Raw genomic sequence first — 22676 nt, forward strand, 5'->3', positions numbered from 1 at the left:
ATTTCTCTTATTATGCCTGAAAAGGTTTTCATGAACATAAAAAATGTATCACTTAACCCATTTCTTGAACAATTCATGTTCTTTTCCTTCAGGTTGTCAGAGATGAAGCTAAGACCTACTTAGGCAGTACTCTGTTCTTGGTAGCTTAGCAGAAGAGTCTCATGTATGAGAATCCTGGTTTTACCAGTAAGTCAGGTATTTCACACCATCTAAAACTTCCAGCCTCACGAAAATAATAGCACTCATATCTTACATAAAATGTATGTGTGACTTGGTAAATAATATGAGCGCATTCTGAACTCCTATGAATTTTCCTTATTACAAAATAAGATTTAAAAAGAAAAGATCAAGCAAATGCCAGACTTAAAAAAAAAAACAAAACAAAAAAACATCAAAAGCTGTGGAGGTAAGTGATTTTGGGACCTATCTTTCATGAAGAGTTTGGCCTTTTGCAGATAGATCTTCTGCAAAAACATAGTTTCAAGAACAGAAGAATGTTAGCAGTTCAAGATGCTCTTTTATCATCATAATCACTGCAAATTACTTAACTTTTAAAAACTGAATAAATATCCCAGTATCGTATTTCAGTCTAAATAACATGTATGTTTACTGGTTACCTGGAACTTAAACTTTTGTTATTGGAGACGCCCAGGTGCTCACCCTGCATTGCAGCCCTGATGACTGACCCTGTTTCTTTGTCCTCACTCAAGACCCTGTCTGCTCTATCTATGCTTGTCTGCTAAGCTTATCATGTACTCCTCATACTTTATCAACTTATCACTTGTTACTTCCTCCACCATTTTATGGTAAGTACTGTGCTTAGTCCTATCTACCTTCAAACAGGGATAAAAATATTGGTTTTGTCTTCCCTACAGCTGTTGCTTCTCCGAGTAATTTAAGTACTTGAGACATTTTGTACTGGCATCCATTCTACATGGATTTTAGATGGCAATAAATTAACTTCGTGGCAAAAGGAAACTCTCAGAATTTCTTTAGCTTTTAGCAGTGCTTCAGATGTTGCTTTTTGATTGAGAGGACACTAGAAATTCTAGGTATATGCAGAAATTAACAACTATGGCTATCTCAGCTTACATGAAAGGTACAATTAAGCCTTGTGGTAACATGAAAGCAGAATAAATAGCTGTACCAGAGTGAAAACAAAACAAAACAAAACAAAACAAATTGGCAAAAAAGTATTCATGCCAGATACAAATATTTTGCTATATAACTCAGAAATATAAATGGCTAATACTAAAACATTCCAATAAAAACCCTGAGTATTTGTGCGATTGCATGTCCTAACATCTAAGGAAATTAAATAAAGATTGAGTAATCTTGACAGTATCACGTGCAAATCAATCCACTGTTGCACAACTCATTAAATAACCATTGCTAGGTAAACATAAGGAATTTTCACAAGCATGTGAAACTTTTTTCACATATTTCACTTTTTAGAACCCATATCACACAGTTATACTGATTTTTCAATACACACCCATGTGCAGATACAAAACAGATCTATAGAGGAGAGAGCTGCTTTAAAGGCAATGCCAGGGATATGCACCTGAAGTGCAGCCAAAAGGAAGCTCCTGTGCAGAGATTCCTGAAAGACCTTGTGAAAGGCAGCAAGTACCTGAAATCCTCTACATGGTTTCATTCTGTCTCATCTATGCACCAAAGTTTTATCCTATTTTTTAAAATTTGTGCCTATGATTCATCATTCTTGACAGACACCCCAATTATAGTGTCCTTTGAATGAATGCCAGCTACGGAGAAGGTGGCAACAACTGTGTGTGACTGACTGAACTGTCTTATCTTTTGTTTAGAATTTTGAGAGCTATAAACAAAAAAACCTTAATGGATGGTATTTTCCTTAGTTCAAATGGATGTAAGATCAATACTCTCATGATATAAGACTGAATACGGTAGTCCTCACTCAATCTTTACAAAAGAAAAATTTGCATTGCACTTAAGTAATTTCCTGAATAACAACATCTGGAGAAGACGTGGCAGAGATTTAGCACTCTTCTTTGTTTCAATATCATTAGTGACTAATTAAGGGAAGGAAGACATAATCTCTTAATTTTATTTTATAGAAAGAAGAGATTATGAAGGATCAGTTTAGCTGTTTCCTGCTTGGCCACCAAAACAAAAACGACCCATTTACCATTTCCTCAAAATGTCCCTATAATACCAAGGTCAGGGAAAGATTAAGCAAAGCCTCGAAAGAATCTCCACCCATCCCTGTGCTTTCCCTCACCTTTTCCACTATCTCATAGTCCATCTTGAAAGCCCAGAGCTGGAGCCTGGCGGAGAGTTCGCTGATGGAGGAGAGGGTGAGAAGGAACTGCTCAGCACTGCCCAGGGGGACATCGGGATTTGCCAGCTGTGCCTCCTGGATCTTCTGCTTTTCCTCCTCGCTGGGGATCATGGTCAGGATTTTCTGTACAGGGAGCCAAAAGACAAGCATCAGTGGTGGGGCTGAGAGGGCTGGTTGCTGGGTGACCCCACAGCAGCCACAGCAGAAGTCCTCAAGTCCTTGGCTGTTAAATTAGGACAGCACAGTAGTAACCAAGAACTAATCCACTGCACAAGGAAGCAAAACAAGGACTGCTATCTCACACACACAGTTTGTTTAAAAATGTATCTGGATTGAAATTTTTATTTTTTTTGAAATCTGTGTTCAGTAGATAATAAGTGGCTAATCATAGGATGAAACACTGAAGGACATGGAAGGAAATCGGTTAGGACTGATCTTACCAACTTTCATGTGTTTAAGTCAAAACTTAACATCTTTTTGTAAATTATACAGGGAAGTAAGGGCAGAAGGAGAACAGTTTTGTGGCCTGTGATTTACAGCAAGTCAGACTAAATTTTAAGGTCCATTTTAGGCCCTATATCTAAAAATCTTCTAGTACACTTGTAATTATACAGGAATAATTTGAAGACTCCTGTCCCTTGCTGTTCGCATAATTTCTTACTTTTTGTTCACTCTGTTTTGTTTTTCTTATGGAGCATGGAAACTATTGCAGCTTAATAGGTCATTCCTAAAGATTTCACCCTGACAACTTCCCAAGGAACAGACATTGAATTTAAAGCTGAATAATGCATTGCATAACATATGGCCTTTTTTTCTTTTTATCTGAAAAAAGATCTCAATATTTTCAGTTTCTGCTGTCAGTGCGGCTCAAATTATTTAAATTTTCCCTTTAAGTCATGGATTTGACAGGCTTGTTTAAACGTGGCAGTTTTCCTTCTGAAAGTATTGTTCTCTAAGGTATTGCTTCTTAATCAGTTTTTAACACAACAAGTGCACTTCAAAATAAAATAAGAAAAGCAAAACAACAAGAAGGCATCAGATAAGCTGAGGTCTCTACCCTACTGACCAATGCCTCCTTGAAGCAAAGCAGATTTTTAACATAACTTATGTTTATTCATCTCAGGAAAGACATGTTTTTGCTGTAGCCATCTATAATGATAGAGGCTGTTTTGAAGGGGAGGAGAGAATAATAAAAATACAGCCAAAGAGCTACCAGACCTGCCAATCCAAACTACAGCCTTGTTCCAACACTTTTCATAGCCAATTCATTAAAGCAGCACAACTGCCCCCTTGCAGTATAACAGTTCCCACGGCTGTACAGCACCAGAGCTAAGAGTGGACAGAGAGCAAGGGACTTCTCCTGCTCAATCAGGCAAAGAACAAGAGTTAAGCAGGCAAATAATGTTCAATTGGTTGAACTGGGACTTATTTAATTTCTGCCACAGCATTTCTATTGCTGTCCATTTTCGTCTGTTGACTTCCATAAACATTAATAAAGAAACATTTTTTCTGTTAATGTTTCCTCTTTCTCTTGTTCTTTGTTATAAACAACGACAGCAAAAAAAAAAGCCTCCATGTTTTGACACTTAATAAATTAATATTGTAAATAAAAAAAAAAAAAAAAAAAGAAGAGGAGGAAAATCCAAAGTCCATCAACACACTCTGGTGCTTTTCCTTGGCCTGAAAAGGAAAATATTCTGATGTACACATGTGTCAGGTGACAGCATTTGTGTATTGATTTTGAGATGTGCTATCCATCCATCCATCTATCCATCCACCCACCCAGACATGCTGAAATCTGTAACTTGGGTCATATCTACCATAAAACTAGATTTGTAAGTAGCTGCTTTATGGTCTTGGTACTGAATCAATACACATCTACAAAAGTCTGAAAAAAAAAAAAAACCAAACTGAGCATGAGACTCATAAAGGAAGGTGTTTTGCAGTGTCCCTTGAAGGAGTCGGGCATCTTAGTGCCTGCTCCTCTCTTCCACAAGAGGAAGACATGCCCTCAGCTGGGACAGAGCAGCTTGCAAATAGGATCATATTGAACATCCATACATGGAGAGTTTAGCAGTAGCCATGTGATGGGTGTAAAAATGCTTCTGATGCATTTTTGAAGGCTAACACTGCAGCAGTATTCTCAACTGCCTCCTTTTGGCAGGTACCCAGGGATCCCACAAGTATTTTGTGGCAGGGCAATGCCTTCACTCCAGATTTTGCACTGCTTTGGGGCATTTTAAAAAGAGCAAAGAAACAGTAAGCTTTATTTCCAAAGAGACTCTTCTCCTCCTTGAGCTTTATATAAACATCACAAGATAGATGGAGCTGACAAAAAGCATTCAAGTCCAAGACGCTGTGCTGCATACTGTACTATGTGAAACAGAGGATGCCAAGCAAAAGAGCCTGTGCTTGTGGTGCCAGCTGCTGAGGATCAGCTCTGCTGCTGAAAACCATGCCTTGCTGGGGCCAGAGCTGCTGGCAGGTCTCACACTATCCAGGGTGCAAGTGCCCTCATAACAATGAACTACACCAGCATTCCTGACCTGCTTGGGCAAATGATTCTGATCCTGCTGGTCATCATCCTTGGTGTGCCCCTGAGCAAGTAGTGAAATGCTCTTCTTCTTGATTTTTACTCTATGACTAATTTGAGCCATTTGTTTGGTGCTGGAAACTGATGAGTACACCATCTGCCACTTTATTATTATTTTAGTTTTTATTTCTATTATTTTTTGGAAAAAACCCTAACAGCAAAAGTAGCATAAAATCACAGCAGGGCAGAAGGTTACTGGCACCTGATGTGACCATTAAATCACAAATAGCTTAGAGCCCAATCATTAGTTCCTATTGCTCATCCCAGTGCTCAGAATCCCAGAGTGGGTTACGTTGGAAGGGACTGCAGTGGGACTGCTGATCCAAGCTCCCTGCTCAAGCAGGGCCATCCCAGAGCATATGGCTCAGGACTGCAACCAGATGGTTTGTGAATATCTTTAGTGAGCCCTCAGACTTTCTGGGTTCCCTGTTCCAGTGCTCAGTTACCTGCATAGTAAAGAAGTTCTTTCTCATATTCAGGTGGAACTTTTTGTGCATCAGTTTCTGCCCACTGTTCTTGTCCTGTTGCTGGGAACTATTAAGATGAGCCTGGATGCATCCTCTTGACACCCTCCCTTTAGATACTTAAATACATAGATACTGTCAGTTTGCTCTTCTCCAGGCTGGACAGGCCCAGCTTCCTTGGTCTTTTCTTATAACTGAGGTGGTGTCGGCAACCTTCAGGTCAATTAAAGAATTGGTTATTAACAAACCCTATGCTCATATTCTCTAGTACATGTGACACATGTATTTCACCTTCATATGTTCTCATGCAACTGCTTGGGCCAGAATCTTATGTTTTGAGGAAAACATGTGCACAAATAATCAAGGAAAATAAGCAATTTTTGCATGACATAATGGACCCCAATTATTCTGCTGCTGGACTCAGCCACCTGCTTGAACTTCCAGCAAAGGGATCAAACTGCTTATTTCCTGAACTCTGCCATCCTGAGCTATAATCTCCAAAAGTTCCTAAGAGGAAAGCAACATATGGCTCAGGGTCATGGGCCTCAATGTGTGATGCAAGGAAGCACCTAAGCAGTGATGGTGAATAGCCTAGCACCTCTGAGGAAATTAGGTGCTTAAGTTTTCTCTTTTGTGAGATAATGGGGCTTCTCAGTGATGATGAGGATGCAGGGGTGTCTCATCTTCGGTATTTGGTTTCACCTGATCTTACCAGGTGAACAACAGCCTGAAAAAATTTAGTAACTCAAATATCTGTTTGTTGTTGTTGTGCCCAAAGCTTTCTGTGGCTTGAGGACCACAAATACATAAGCTGCATCACCAAGTACATGTTAGTGGGTATTTCACCAGATATGTGACAGTCCTCAGAAGACAATTCAACTCCTGAAAGGCTCTCTCACATTTCAGCTTCCCAGGCAGGTGTTAACAAGACCCATTGCTGGTTTGCATTACCTGTAGAAACTCTTAGAAAAGGTAACAGCATATGAAGGTCAGAACTTCCCTGTAAGGGAAGCTGCCCGTACTAATTTTATCACAACTCTTCCAAAAATTCTGAGAAAAAATTACATCTAAAATGCTGATGACTATCTCTGTAAATCAGGAACTGATACCATTGACTCAGGCAGACCAGTCCTCTTCCTCAGCTCTCTACAGAAATACATGACCATGTATTCTGGTCACAGAAACTGCAGATGATATTTTGGTCTGCTGCAAGGAGACAAAGTGTGGCTTTTTTTTTTTTTTTAATAAACTCTGAAACAGATTAGGGCTGTGATATGCTGACTGTGGGTGTCTGGCCAACAAGGCACCACTGAAGCCATTCTCTCTGCTGTCTAGACATGTGAAAAAAGGTGTTCTTTCAGATCATACAAGCTAGCATCATTTGAAACATCCCATCACACTCTTACAAAGCAATAGCTAAACAAGTTGGAAACTGCAAATGTTGATGTACCATGTCAATAATCAGAATAAAAATGTAAATACCTTACTTGTTTCCAAAAATCAGATGTTGATTTTTGTTTATACATATCACTATCTGGCTTCTTAACATCAAGCTCTCTTTCTTTCTTACCCCTTTTTACATCTCAGGGCTATCCAGCCACTCCAGACACCAATACTTCAAACTATTTATTATGAGTATGCAGGGTGTAGCATACCTGGGTGTGGAGAGATTTTTTTTTTTCATTTCTTAGATTTACTAAAACTATACCTACTAATGCAATCAACACTGTGTAGCATCTCAAAGCCATATTGTAAAGCAGAAAACAAACCATGCTAATTTCCTCACAGCATTTCCCTAATTTTAGTGTGCTAAATTAACTATAGTCTTTGGTATTATTTGATTTTGGTCCACATTTCCTTACTGAGCAGCCCTTTATAGAGGGAGTCACTAATTTCCTTTGCTCCAGACAAGCACCATTTGTTGGACTCTGTTCTTGTAGTTTCTTCTGATACATAAAAGTTAGGTGCCACGATTAAGCTTGCTTTTTTTGATTAACTCCCAGCAAGACCACATCCATTGTAAGGAGGCAGTTCTTTATTCTGCAGTGAGGTCCAAGTTGTTTGAACATAATGAATGCCAAGTTTTCAAAGAAAGGAAAACACAAACACTGGCAAATGTAAGGTGGCAATTTTTTTTTTAGTTGGATTGGCTTATGCTTGCAAACACACGATGTGCATTCATCTGAAAACACATTTTAAACAGTGCCTGCTTTGCATACTAAGTGGACTACTTCTTTTCTAGTGTCATGGCCCCACTTTCTGCCCTTTTTCACAGCTCAGGTTAGGTTAGGGGTACCTAACTGCTTTAAGACCTAAAAATATGCTACATACTTAATAATAGAGGGCTTTAAAATAACGGGAGTATTTTTTCCACTTAGTTATATATTTAAAGTTAAAAAGTAAAGTATGGTTTACTAATATGAATTCAATGTCAAAAGCAAAGCAGCGCTCAGCAGGATTTAGGGCAGCAGTGCAGGCTCTCCTGGACCTAGTGCTCTAACTAAGGACTGAGCAGATGAAGAATTGGGCTATCCTGAACTTGGGCCTGCAGCCCACTGCATCCCTGCTTGTTGCCAGCACTGCTTTAGTCCACTGTGCTTAAAATAATCATTAAGGTGAGTTTTAAGGTACCATTTAATCCACCGAGGTGCAGAATTAAAGCCAAACACACGCTCACATGACAGTGACAATGCTCCTCAGCAAAGGACACAACACAAAGCTCACTGGCAAGGCAAAGATGGTTCAGGTGACTTCTTACACACTAGGTGCTCTGCTCTTTGCTGGATCTGACAAAAACTGAAGATGATCCTATATTGTAGCTTCCCTGAAATTTTAGCAGTGAATGTTATGTTGCCACTGCACACATCTTTTCCTGCTCTCCTTACATCTCTCTTCTGCTCACTAGATGTGATATCTCTTCTAGAGAATTATTGTGCAGAAAGGCTTTTGAGTATCCACTATGATACAATTTTTTAATTAGGCAAATTGCATATTTTTTCCATACCAGTCCTGCCTCAATCAACCCATAGATAAGCTCTCAATTGCATTATATAGGAAATTGCTGTATTATCTGTGGGGTTTTTAATACATGAAGCTGATTCTTACAATATTACTGATTCATTCAAAGTGGCTACCAATTATTTCCTTATATTTAGATAGACATGAACCAGAAAACTTCTAAAAATCTCGACTTAGACTGAAACAACAACCTCTCTTTCCTCTATGCTAACTTAAGGGCTAAAGCCAATGAACAGACAGATAAAGAGAAGAGACAGGAAACAAAGCTTGCCTATATTGTAGACCAAAGGGACAGTATGTAAAACTGAGGCAGGGATCTGCTGAAAACAGTGGGACTCAAAATAATGCATTTTTGTATCAACCTGTGTACTACCTGGACAATTCTGCATAGCTTAATCCAGCCCTTGCTATCACTATAAAGGTCTGACTGTCACAGGCTGTAAGAAAAATATGTAATTTGAGATTGAAAAGGAAATCTGAATTCACTGTAGGTTTTACCTGATAAGAAGTAAATAAATATATATAGCTAAGGGAAAAAAGCTCTTTTCTCCATGGACACAATCCTTCCCAAACAATCAAGACTTCATTCCTCAAAGTGCAAAGTACCTGAGCTCTGTTGCACTAACCCTTTCTGTTTATTTCAAATACCTAATGATCACATGAGCATTACTCACATCCTTATCTTCAGGCTTTGGGGACCAACCTCAGAGGCCTTTTCTTTAGCATTGGGCAAGTATATTAATAGTGTACAATTTCCTGGTTTCTTGAATTCTTCAACTTGAAATCCACCATCATATAGATTTTAAATTAAATTATGGGTTCCTGGAAGCTAATGGAAAGGCCACCCAAAGGAGGGTGTGGTGGTACAAAGCACAGCTGTGAATGCCACAACAGGTGGCTAGCAGACGGATGGCCCAGAGACAAATACTGGCAGTAGAAAGGGTAGGCTGTGCAGAGCACCTGAAGCCAGAGAAGGACACAATTCTAAGGAGGTGATACACAGAACGTAATGAAGACTTGTCCTCCTTTGTCATCCATTTTCTGTTGGACTTTGTATGGAAACACTGCCTACAGCACTGACATCTAAATGGCTGGGCTTGGCTGGAGGGGTACTTCTCTCCAACGTTTTAAAGCTTAGTACTGCAGACTGCAGTGGTGAGTACATGAGCTAGGTCATGAAAAAATTTCTGGTTTTAGAGTGATCTGTCACCTTCATAATAAAAGTAAAATATGCATAAAGGAAAAAGTAATATAGCTTGGGGAAGAAACTATGTTCTAGTTAGTTAGCTGGTTAGATAAATCAGCTCTTGCCTTCTAGCTAGAGGGATCTTTTGCCTTAAACATTTCTGTTGCATGCAACTGTTGGCAATACCATTTTCATTCTGGGAAGCTTTTCTCATTTTCTTTTGTAGTCAGCAAGGTGGAGATGGAAAGGGGGAAATCATGAAATACAGTGCCAAACCACTAAAAGGTGATTGTGAATTAATATATGACCTCTGATAGCCAGTGGGTGAGATTTGTAGTTGTGCAGATTACTCTTCCTAGATGATATAGGCTTACTGAAAAAAAATGAAATTAATAAGACCATAATGAAAAAAACAGTGGAGCCACAGGCTTCTTTTACACTTCACAGAAGAAAAATGTTTTAATAAAAAAATAATAAACAGAGCTCATCTTGGATCTTGGTAAGAATATCTGCAAAGTCAAACATGTAGTGGTAAAAATTACATCATCTGTAATCTTTATACCAACTGCTTTTCTTCAAACAACAATAACACAGAAATGCTATTCTGGGCAGAACTAGTCGCTGTATTGTTTTCCATTAGATATACAATCTAGAATTATTCCAACAGCAAGCTGGGCATGAAATTTATTAAAACCTGTACCAGTTGCATCAGCCCTAGTAACTCACTGCCTATTTTTGCTGCTCACAATATTTCAGTCAGGCTTCGGATAATACTCTGAAAACCTGTCAGGAATTAGCACCATTGCTACTCAAACAAAGCAGATAATTCATCATCACTGAGCATGCCCAGCCTCATAATACTTCCTGCTTCTGAATCCACCACACTGGTTTCACAAATTTCAACACTCAGAACATAATACAACCCCTTCTCCTTCTTCCATGACCAGTCTGGCCTGCACCATATGCAACATGGGAAAAAAAAGTATTGAAGATGCAGACTTGAAGACATTGACTGCTCTTTCTTACCTCTATTCCTTCCTTGTTTAAGGCATATTCATCGAAGTTCAAAATAGCAGTCTTGATGGTGCGGGGAGGGGGCAAGACAGTCAAGCCAATATTAATGGCATTGCTTCGCTTTGAGTCCAACACAATGATCTCCTGTCGCTTCCCGTCTGCAGCAGTTTTCTTGGTAAAGAAGAGAACAAGGTCATTATTCCTCTGATCTGTTTTATAAAGGAAAAGTCACTCCTTTCACTAATGACTTCCTCCCCTTAAAGAAAGCTGACACTGAGTGTAAACCTGATTTATTTTTAGGCATCAAAACAAGTGGAATTCTTGTAGCACATCCTCATCCTATCAACATGAGCTGCCAGGATTCAATCAGAGATCTGAACACTGCTGTGCAAAGCAGAGCTAGTCTGACACAGCCCTCAAAAGGGCAGTTTGGGGCAGGAGCCAGTCTGAAAAACACCTGAAACTGCCTCTGCCAGCCCAGAGCTCTCTTATGCAGCAGGACTGGCCAGTACGGGACTGATGGGGCAGTAGCAGGGCAGCCAGGGAGCTCCAGGGCTCAATTCCCTGTTGGATGCACCAATCTGGACCCTCTCTCACTTGTTTGGCTATCTGGGAAACAGAGTAGTTCCCACCTGCCTGCCAGCATTCTCCTGTGTTATAAATCCACCTTGGACACTGGCAAAGGAACTGTAGGTGCCTCTCTGGAGGCACTGGCATGGTTTTCTGACCTTTGGCTGCCAGGGGAATGCTATATGACCTTGCTGCTCATTATATGTCTGTCAAGTCCTTCATAGATGCAGAAAAATTTCAACCCTTGTGCCTTTTACAAAGTTTTATTTGAGACTATCCATATCCTTAGATCTTACCTCCAAATACTACTAAGTACAAATAATACCAAAATCACAAAGGACTGGCAACATATGCTTTAAATCTGTTCCAGAGTACACCCAAGGAATTTCTTTCTCTTTCTCCCCATCCTTATAGTGGCAAAATATGAACCAACTATGCAAGGTGACTCAAAATCCACTTATATGGCATAATGTAGTGTTGAATGTGGTCTTTGCTTTCACACCTCAGCATGTCTCTCTTTCTCTCTCTCATCATCCCATGCTAGAAGGTGTCTCTTTGGTAACTATGTATGTCATGCTGGGTAGCTGAAAGGTGACAGGAAACTGCTCCTCATACTGTGATTTTTTCCTCCCTCTGCATATATGTGAACATTGTAAACATGTTTTCTGTGGTTCTTCTGCATTTTCCCTATCAGAGATAGACTGGGGAATGCCATAAAGCACAGGAGTGTAGGGAGAAGTCTTGCATGCTGACGTATCAGTCTTTCATCTCTTGTGAACTTGAGGAAAGCCCAGGAGGAGACTTATTGCTCGAGTCTCAATCTGTGCTCAGGATTGTTTTTTATTACTGAGCTTTGTCCTTCACTTTCTTTGGGTCTGCACTACAGCCACCAAGACACAAGATACCCCACTGCCAGGCCTACATGCTGTTTTTGAATTGGAAGTTAGTAAACATGATTTCATCAAAGCACCTCCAGCTGTGGACAGCCCATAATGGGGAATGCAGCTGTATCATTAAAAAGATACCTTTTTCTGGCATAGTTCAGAACCTTGCTTGCACAGGAAGAGCTTTGCCCACTGGTTCCTGCAGCTTGCCCAGCACCTGTATGATACCACAGTCCTTTCATCACACCAGAAAAACTAACGTGGTATGATGCAACTTTTGTGTCCACATGGGTCTGAAGGCAGGTGCTGTTTACAGGAATTAGAAATACCACATGTGTATGATCAGAGAAAGTAATAAGAGGACTGGTTTTTTTTTTTTTAACTTAAAAAGAAACAACAATTTTGCAGTAAACAGATTAAATTTTAGGAGAGCAAAGATAATATTTGTTTTCAATGTTTTTTGATCAGATCTGTCAGAACAGCTCTCTTCTTAACAGCTAAAAAGTATCCCCAAAGCCTTCCTGAATTTTCCCTTTTTTAAATAATAGACTCTTCTTTTTCTTGGGGAGCTACCTGAAGGATGTGAGATGCAGCTTCTCCTTTAATGCAGTAACTTTTACTTCCCAAGCCACTAATCACATTCTCAGGACCACAGTTAGTGGCCAAGACCACATTAAAACCAAAGAGGGTTCACCAGAGACTGCTTCCTCTTGAGCTGGTATTGCACTAAGCCTTTTTAAAACCACCACTTTTTACCTTGTCCTTTGGAGCACAAAATTAAAATAATTTATGCAGAAGGGGAAAGGCCAGAGGAAAGGAGTTAAATTTAGGCTTCCCACATGTGGTATGGGTAAGTAAGCCTCAAATCTTCAGCTCTGTTTTTAGGCTCCCAAGTCTGACAAGAGAGACATATTCATTTGGGGGATGCAGGACTCTCACAGCTGGGATCACTGCGATCCCTACAGTGCACACACTCCCTAACAACGAGTTATGAAAGACAGATGAGCTGCACAGGGCATGAGTGCATGGAGGTATTTTCCAGAGCTACAACTGCATATGGGATATAAAATGTTGGGGTGGTAACCCTTTTCAAAAACAGAGACTGAAGAGATTTTAAATCCATTTTTGGGATGATGTCTGAGTTCCAAAGAAATCCTTTCCAAATAAATAAAAGGATGAAGAAAAGAGAAAGATTTTACTACTATGAACTTTACTACCTTACTGCTAGGAAAATAATTGCTTTTTGTCTGCAATGAAATTGCACAGGTGGAAGTGTCTGACTGTTAAAATAAGCTACAACTACTAATTTCTACGACAATATTTGGTGACTTCAATCTATGCTTTATAAATTCATTAACAGATAGTGAGTTAAAATGCTTGAAGAAACAGTGAACTAGTGCACTTGATTTTATATTTTAATGTGTCAGTGTGAAGTGTAATCCCTCAATTTCTAGATATATTATCATATCAAATTACAAAAGTAATGATAAAATACAAATGTACCAGGTAGTATAATCTGTGGAAAATAAACACTTCTGCAATGTATTAACAATTATGGTGAATTTAGACCTTTACAAAACCTAACTGGCCACATTCTCTTGTACCTGTTGAAGACTGGGTAGTCCAGATGGATTATTTAAAACCTACTACCATCCCACAGAAAGTAATTTGCAGTCTGATGAGAACATAGTCTTAAACATGCCTCTTTGCTTTAACTAATATGGGAAGCAGAAAAAATTAAACAACTTCTCAAGAGGTCATATAAAGAAATAATTATATTATAAGCATCAATTCAGAAGTACTTTCTGCCTTTAAAGTTGCAAAAGTCTGCATCAGTAGTGCAGAAAAATCTACCTTAATAGTGAGATGGCTATTTTTAAAATATTTTTTTAGATTTTATTTTATTTCTATCTCAATTAGCAAGGATTTAATACAAGAGATTTAAAATGGAATCACTCAGCTGCCACTGACTTTTTCCAGGATATCTGTATGTAATCTTTTTCAGAAATTCTGGTCCACATTTGTGACTTGTCTTAGCATTTACTGAAATTGCAACAAATTATTTCAAAAGGACCATGTGTCTAAGCATGTGTACATGAAAACAGATTCCTTCCTTTTTCTCTCCTACTAATTTTTATGCCGGTGGGCACATGGTGGATCACTATATCCCACAGGGTATACATGAATCAGCAAAATAATACTTTCATGCAAAACCGAGTGGATGGTAACAACAGCATTTGATTAAGGAGTATCTGCATGTTTTCATTTCTCTTCACAGAAAAGTAAACACTTTGAAGTACTTTCCCAAAGTATCTGCTTTGTTCAGTGGAGTGGAAAGGAAGGAAATACTACACTGGTTTGGAGGGGATACCTGATCATTCCTTCTATGGGCAATATAATATTTTATAATATTGGCAATATAATGCAGGGTGCTCTATTCTACAAAACAAACCATCTGCAACTAAAGGTGCTCCATGAAATAATATCAATGTGCAAATTTTCAGCATGGCATAAGTTTTCCTAAAATCAAGAATCTCCTCTCTCAGTCCCAGCCCCCAAAATCTTGTATTATGTCCTACAATTTTAAATCCACTTTATTTTATTATAGTCTATTGTGTTTAATGAAAAACTTCTCATGAGCCAGGAAGTAGCTGTTTATAGTTGTGTGTTGTGGAAATCACAGTGAAGGATTAGAAACTGGAGGAAAATTGGTTACAGCTGTACGAGAGAGCATGTGCACAAGATAGAGCCAAGCCCCCCTTTATACACCCTGACTTTGCTTTTCCTCTCATCCTTCTGGACTGCTCCTTTTCCATGCACCTACTTCCATCCCTTAATACGTAATCTAGAAATTTGACTTCTGATTTGTTGCTCTGCACTCTCTTTTTTCAGCTGAACCAACTGAGCTGTGACTCAGACTTTATGATATTATAGAATAAACCTGTTTTGGATTGCAGCCATTGGACATGAGAAACTAGACACATTGGGGAATTTGCTCTCTGGAAGTAAACCAAGCAGTCTGGAAAAATCGACAGCTATCCTAATTTGAGTGTAATCTTTGTACCAAACCTCAAGTCTTTTATGGATTTGGTGGTCTGCTTAATTATTCCCAATTTCTCTTGATCTAAGGACCATCTCTTGCTCTGGAAGATTTGCTGGTTTTCATGAAAACCAGGCAGGAGCTTCAAAAGCCTGCACAGAATTCTACTATGGTACTCCTTGGTCCCCATTGTCTTCTCTGCAATGAGACAATGAGACTTCTATGTCTGTGTTATGGGACAGGGTGGAAGGAGAGCCAAAAGTACAATGTCTCATGCAGAGAGCAGTTATTAGTCGCCAAGGGGAAAGCACCTAAATCATTCCTCAGACTTGCACTAATTTCAAAGAAACCTGGTCACTTATCTTCCAGCCAGAAGCCAACAGCTGTGCCAAAGCATCAGGCAGGTTTGAGAAGCAAGTGTGAGGGAGGGAAAATGGCCAAGGGTAGTTTGGGAACATGCACAATGACTGACTGGAAAAGTAAACAAGTCATAACTCCAACAATTTAGAATTTTATCAAAATTTCATGTGAGAATCAAAGATCAAGAATCAGTCAGAGTGCTCCATTACAATGCTGGCACTTAGCACAAAGCTAGATTTTGGAAATGGCAAGTATGTTATCATTCCACATTCAATTCAAGGAATTAAATATTTTATGGATCTAAGAAAATGCTCTCATTCCTTCCATCTATGAACCATCTGTGTCACCTTTGTATTTACGGGGAGAGAGATGAGGAGTAGCACACCACGATGTCACCAGCATTCCTTCCTCAGCAGAAAAGGAATTAGAGAAATTAATCTTGGCATCGGCCAGATGAACAATCTGCTTAATGTGTTTTTAAAGGTGCTACACCATACGTTTCAGATTTGCATGCATCTGTGTTACAAAAAATTCAGCTAAGAGCAGTAATGGCAGGATCTACATGAGCCATCTCTTTATGTACCTGTTGCTTGCTAGGTACTTGGGGGTTTGATTATAGAAATTCCAATGTTTCTATTTTGTCAAGATGATCAAGAGTGACTATTAGAAAATTTTGAGTTAATAAACTGGATAAGTGACACAGAGAACCTTTACTGTGAGACATCCAGATACCCCAGTGTAGGAGCAAACAACATCTATAATACATAATAGATGTAACAACTTTCTCTAGCTAAAGAGAAGTAAAATATTCAAGGTGCTGACTGTTTTTATATTACTATAAGACATACAGGCATATAGAGAAAACACACAAGCCATTCATTTATTTTAAGAGAGATGGACATTTTTTACTATCATTTAAACTAGAAAAATATTGTTTCCCTGATACCAATTATGCTGCTTAGAAGAAAAGGAGTTTATGTAGCCATGAAAAGCAAATGTTCAGGCTAATAACTTTTTTAAGAGTACTTCAAGTTCCCCTTAAGTGTAACTATAAAAAGCTTCCTTTTGCTGTTGATTCTAATGTCAAACAGCCATGTCATGAGCATTTGTGAGTTTATTTTATTACAATACTAAGGAAGAGGGAATCCTAGCTGCAAAGGTATTTCCTGTGCCAGCTTCTCTCCTAAAATTGCCACATTGTATAAATTAAAGATTTAATACAGGCCTGTTCATCAGTATAAAACAAATACCCAACACCCCTGCAGAGTTCAGCTGTAAACATGGTCCAGCTGATAATTCCATCCTTCAGAACAAAGTATATTTGTAGACTCTTTGCAGCAGATCCAGTCTGATATTTTAACCTTTCCACATAATGATTAGGAAAATATTACCAAGTGAAGAACTGTCAAATACACAGATATGAATCACCACGCTGTGACCTTTTTACAAATGCAACATAAAATATTTCAGAGTCCAGTATCTAGTTTGGCATTCAGCTATGGACAATCTAATGTAAAAGTTGTTGGTATTTGTCACCTGGAGTGATATCCCACAATTGGCAGACCTAAGATGGGAGGGCAACTTGGCCCATAAACCACCCTAGGCTCATCTCTAGTGTCAGGCCATGGAATATCTTCCATCATAGACCAAGCTAGAAACACATCCAGTAATTTCCACTGGTTTGATATAAACAACATAAATCACCTAGATCTAATTCAGAATGAATACCAATACAATAGCAGAAAAATAGCAAACTGAATACAAGCTGTACCTTTGTGACAGGCAGTTCCTTGGATTTAGACTCAAAGAGATGCTCCAGTTTGGAAGTGTCCACCTTAATGGGTTCCAGTTTCGACCACAGGAATTCTCTGCAGCGTTTGTTGTTTTTACACTGCCACTCAAATGGCCGTACCTCATTCCAAAACAGACGGATGGTTTTCTTCTTCTTTATAAATGCTGGCTGACCCCTAGAAACCTGGGGTGACCCTAAACCCTGAGGAGTGCTGAACAGTGGAGGAGGAGCCAATAAATTAGCAGAGGGCGGTGGTGGAGGCGGACATCCAAACAAGGGGGGAGGCGGTGGAGGAGGCAAACCCAGAAAAGAAGGTGGAGGTGGAGGAGGGGGAGCAAGGGAGTCCCCAGGACCCATATCCATGTCCAACACATCTATATCATCCTCCTCCCCCAAGTCTGTAAAATCCATGTCTTTGATTTTAAGTTCTCGAGGATTAGCCATGAGCTGATCCCAGATGTAATCAGATTCCTTCTTTGTCTGCGCTGGTGTTTTCTCAGGGACCTGTTCACTGATTTCATCTTCAGGGACTGCTGTCCCCTTAGCCAGCTCACCACTGTTAAATTTTTCTGCAAAGGCTTTCACACTGCCTTGGTTGTCCAGATTTCCAATCTCCATCTTTTTGACACTTTCATCTTTGGCCTGCTTTGTGGCCTGAAGAATAGAGATCCTGCTGGCTAGGCTAGTGAGTGACTCCTCGCTTTCCTCCGTCTCCTTCTTTTCCTCCTTCGCCTCCAGCTCCTTCTCCTCTTCATCTTTGGGCTTTTTGTTATGCGCATACAACATGTCCAGCATAAACCGCTTGTTGTTGAGGATGTTGCTGCACTGCTCATTCACACCAGCATCCTGAATGGTCTGTGACCATGGACCTGCAATCACACACACAGAGACAGGAGGAGTCAAGGGAAGGAAGTCAGAGCACCAAGAACACTCTTCAACCCACAAAAAAAGCCATTTGCAGGACACATGTACAGCTACTCTTAAACTAGGCAAGCAGCTACTGTGAAAATCTTGAAATAAGATACAGCGCTGATACATGGCCTGGTCTTAATGGGTTGGGAGTAATTCTAAAAAAAGGAAGGAGACTACAGAGTAATTTAGTTTGCTAGGGACTATATAACTTCAGGATTTGAATGTTCAGGTTTCTCCTGAAATCTGTGAGATTTCATTTTGGACTTACTAACTCAGCTCATTTTATACAGTTCATAAATTCTCATAACCTTTGGTATTCCAGAATGGGGCTTAAATATCATGACAATGACACAAAACAGTTTATCATCATACTCTTCACCTGGCTATGTACTGGAACAACCTCAGGAAAATATTATCATATGAAAGAGATCTTTCCTGCTTGATATCAAGGCCAACATGTAGCTGTTTACTTCTCCTCCTCCCACCCTGCTGGCTAGGGAAGGGCAGCTTTCAGACTCTCAGAACCCCCTGGCTGGGTACCTGGGCCATGTTCACAACACAGACTATTGGAATTCCAAATTAGGCTGTATACCCAGGGTACGGCTCTCAGGGCAGTTCAGTGAGTATAAGCATAAGCAATATTTTAAAAATTGTTCATGATAAGAGAGCCTTTATAAAATAATTTTGAACATGCTGCTCCTCAATCACTGTTAACCTCCCTGTTACATGTCAGTGTTGAATGGCTATTGGCCTTCCCACATTACAATCATTTAATAATTCAGTGCAATGAAGCTTCATCTTTCTGACTACTGCTTTTCTCACCAATAATAAGCAAAATACCATGTCTGAGACAGCACCATAAATAACAAATTATAGTGGTCAAACTTTAAAAATATATGATGTAAGCATCTCTGTGACTCCATTTCCCTGAATTTAATACTACTAACCAATGTGGATAATGTGTCTAACAATTATGGTGCTCCTTTTTCCAGTGGGCACCAGATGAAGTGATTAAACATGCAACAATGATAATTCTTCACACTTACTGTATTTCCTGTATGGAATTCTGTTCCCCATAGTCCTTACACATTTTATTGATACGTTTTTCATAAACTCTACTTCTTTTATTTAATCATTTTACTTTGATCGCTAGCCTGACTTTTTTTGGGGTCCTCGTGGTTAAAGTTTTTTTTTTTTTTTTTTGTACCTGTAGGTTGTCCTTTTTCTTAAACTCCCATTTTATCTTGGTTTCTTCATTTATGCTCCCACCTTTTTCAATACCTTGGGGTCTTAAGTATCTTTTACGGCTTCCTCTGTCAATGGAGTTGCTTTCTTAGTACAACATTTAGTTCTGTGCTCTGAGAAGGTGTCCTCTTGATGAGATTTACATCCAGGGCCCCACAACTCCCTGCCTCCCCTCCCTTAAAACAACACTACATTAAAATGTAGGACCTTGCAGCACAAAGTGTGTGGACAGCAGTGACTCATGCCTCAATTTAGATCAAGCTCTAAACCATGTTTTAAAATCAGTCCAGAGGTTTAACACCAGAAAAAAGACTTTTTTTCAAAAATGGATACAACCTACTTTCTTGCAGATGGATTCACTGCTTCCATTATCTGCTCATTTTTCATCAGACTTGATCCATGGGATTGCTTTTTTACCAATACTTGCTCACCTGAGGCAGTCTCTTAGATTTCTCTCTGAGGTAGCTTCACTAGACATCACTAGACAGCTCCTTCTCCACACCACAGATTTTACTCAGCTGTGCCCTCACAGACAATTTCCCCCTACTTCAAGCCTTTCCTTCAAAGATGTTCAGGATGGCTCCCAAGATCCATTTCACAAACTCCACATGATCTACCCCCTCTCAGTTTCATCAGATGGGATCCTCCAGTGTTTAATCCCTTTGCAAAACTACTCACCAGAATTTGCCCAGACACAATCTCTAATTTGCATTCTCCAATTTCCCCCCACAACTGTCCAAGCTGAGCAAAGATCATTTCTGTGAAGACTCTTGCTACCTTGCTGGCCTCTTCTGCCCTCCTCTCTGCAGGTAAAGCTTTGAAATACCATTGGAGAAACAAGACTTAGTGGAAGACAAATTTGGCAAGATGGCTAATGAAGATGCTTGCACCAAGGGTTTTATTCCTTTGTCATAAATGTACCCAGGCAGAACCAATGGGCCACTTCATAAATGGCAAAATGCTTCTTGGGAATGTCAAAACTGCTAGAGGAGGTGCTCTTGTTTGCTTTCCAAAACTCCGCACCTACTAGACAGCAAACAATTCACTACATGAGTCCTCCTATTTAGCACTACTGAATAAATCTCTGGTCTACTGGTAGTGTAGGACAATTTTACGATGTTGATTTTAGGAAGAGTACATTTCTTAGCTTTTAAAAAAGTACATAGGGACTTTAAATTAGAATGGTAACAGGTCAGTCAGACAAGGTAAGGAGAAAAAACTTGAAACTGCTCTTTATTTTTACTTGGACTATCTTGGACTATGCCACAGTGTAGCAACTTCCTTCATCTGTGATCCCTCCCCAGCCTTTCCCACAGATACATCCATCTACATTCTTTATGAGTACAATAGCATTCTAATTAACTCAATCTTGGTGCTGACTGGAAAGAAATTAGCTCTAAAATTTAGTATGTAATTCGTTTAATGCTTCCTAGAAAACAAAAAAAAGTGAGAGATTTAAACTTGAACAATTCAATCTGACAGTGTATGTTTATGTGGTAATTGGGATTCAGAGTTATCCCTCTTCTTTCAGGACAGAGCAGGACTATTTCACACTGTGAAGCACATCTCATTTTCTTATCTAGAATTTAGAAAATATAGGGCAATGCATTCCATGGTTCAGACCAAAGAAAACTTGAGAATCAAATGCTCTAATTACATTACATTCCTTTACCTCCATATAAAAAAAAAAGAAAAAGAGTAATCCTCTTTTATTCTCTCCCTGCCTGAGCTGAAATACAAACTCTGGCTATCATTATGTCTCTCGACAGAAACTTGGTACTGAAGGTATTTCCCAGGCTGAGCCTTTCCAGGCTGGTACCTGGTGGCCTATTCAACTAGAACCCCTTAGCACTACGGAACTGTTTTTTTCCAGACAAGGTGTGTTCATGTGCCTCCTCTACATGAGCTAAGGATGGCCACAGCCCAGACCTATCTTTGGCAGCTCCTATGTATCTCTCTCCCCTGTCTGAAGCCTGTCCAAGACAGAAGTACTGATGGGAAGGAACAAACATCTCAGCCCTCACTGCTCTTCCTTTTCCACTAAAATGATGAGAAAAGGTATCTGGAACTTCATGACAAATTGTGTCAGCACAGCCCTTTGTCTCACTGACTTATGTACAGAACACCCAAATAAATTCTCCAGGAGCTAGAGAGCTAAGACTCTGCAATATGCTGATTCAGTAGTTAATATATTAATCTTAGGAGAAGAAAATTGTCACAAATAAAATGAAACTTCATTTCATCAAGATTCTACTGTCCCTCAAACACAGTAACCTCAATAAAGTCTGGATGTCCAAGTAGAGAGTAGACAAGACTTGGCCATGGTGAAGACAGTCTTAGATAGGTGCAAAGGGTTTGTTAGCTAATTAACATCAGAGCTGCTAATTTAACACGTTTTTTCCCCACCAGAAACCCTTCATTATTGAAAAAGCTTCACTTTACCAGTTTCATTGTCACTGGTTAACTTGTCCTCTCTTTCTTCCCTCTCTAAAGTGCTGCTTGCTGAGGATATACTGGATGCAGAACAGTTGTCTTTTTCATTCACTTCCTCATTCTGCCTCTCCTTTTCACTGAGTATTGCACTTTCTTCTGGCTCTCTCTCTGGTCCTTGCTCCACCTCACTCTCTGGTCCCACCTCTGTAGCCTCTATTTCCTTGGGTGTCTCCGTTCCCTGCTTGGCCTCAGCCTCAGCCTCCTGCTCTGGTTCTGGTTCTGGTTCTGTCTCTGTCTCTGGTTCGGGTTCACTGGCACTCACTGGTGGAGAGAACAATGGGAGAAAGAGATTCACTTAACAATGGAGCCATCTCAGGTTCACCTCTCTAAACGAGAGCGACGTGAGAGTTGTACAAGTGCCTCATGGAAAGAAAATAAAACGCAAGTCCACGGCGTGCTTAGGAACATTAGGAGCAACAGACTGATGGATGTTGTGCGACGACAGCATTGCACGTGAGAGTAGCCTGGCAAGCCCCCTCACTCGCTGTCTGGAGCCAGCCCACTATTTTTATACATACTTCCACAGCTGCAGTGTTGGACTCGCATAAGGATTTGAATGAACCAGTAGAAAATGGGCATCTCACCTGAGCATTAACACTCAGTGCCTAGACAGAGCCAGGAAAGAAGAGATTAAAAAAAAACCCAAAACAACAAACAAACAAAAAGGAGAGTGATTGTGGCTTTTGGTTGAATTTTCTTTGGGTTCTAGAAGAGTTCTTTTTTCACCTGATGAGGAACACTTCAACAAAAAAAATACAAATATTAGTTTTAATAACACACTTGAA

The 22676-nt window shown here is 39.7% G+C and overlaps 1 protein-coding gene across 7 annotated transcripts in view; it reads right to left on the reverse strand.

Annotated features, from left to right (window-relative positions):
- The window catches only part of FHOD3 (formin homology 2 domain containing 3), a 368733-nt gene that overhangs the window by 46304 nt on the left and 299753 nt on the right, over positions 1-22676 (reverse strand). For all 7 annotated transcript variants that reach the window (XM_021543138.2, XM_077785050.1, XM_021543129.2 and 4 more), the window contains 4 exons: positions 21841-22152; positions 17221-18110; positions 10608-10766; positions 2261-2443 (listed from right to left, as the gene is read on the reverse strand). In XM_021543138.2, coding sequence (XP_021398813.2) covers positions 2261-2443; positions 10608-10766; positions 17221-18110; positions 21841-22152 — 1544 coding nt within the window. The remainder of the gene's footprint in view (positions 1-2260; positions 2444-10607; positions 10767-17220; positions 18111-21840; positions 22153-22676) is intronic.

This window comes from Lonchura striata, chromosome 1, assembly GCF_046129695.1.
Source record: "Lonchura striata isolate bLonStr1 chromosome 1, bLonStr1.mat, whole genome shotgun sequence".
NCBI lineage: Eukaryota > Metazoa > Chordata > Aves > Passeriformes > Estrildidae > Lonchura > Lonchura striata.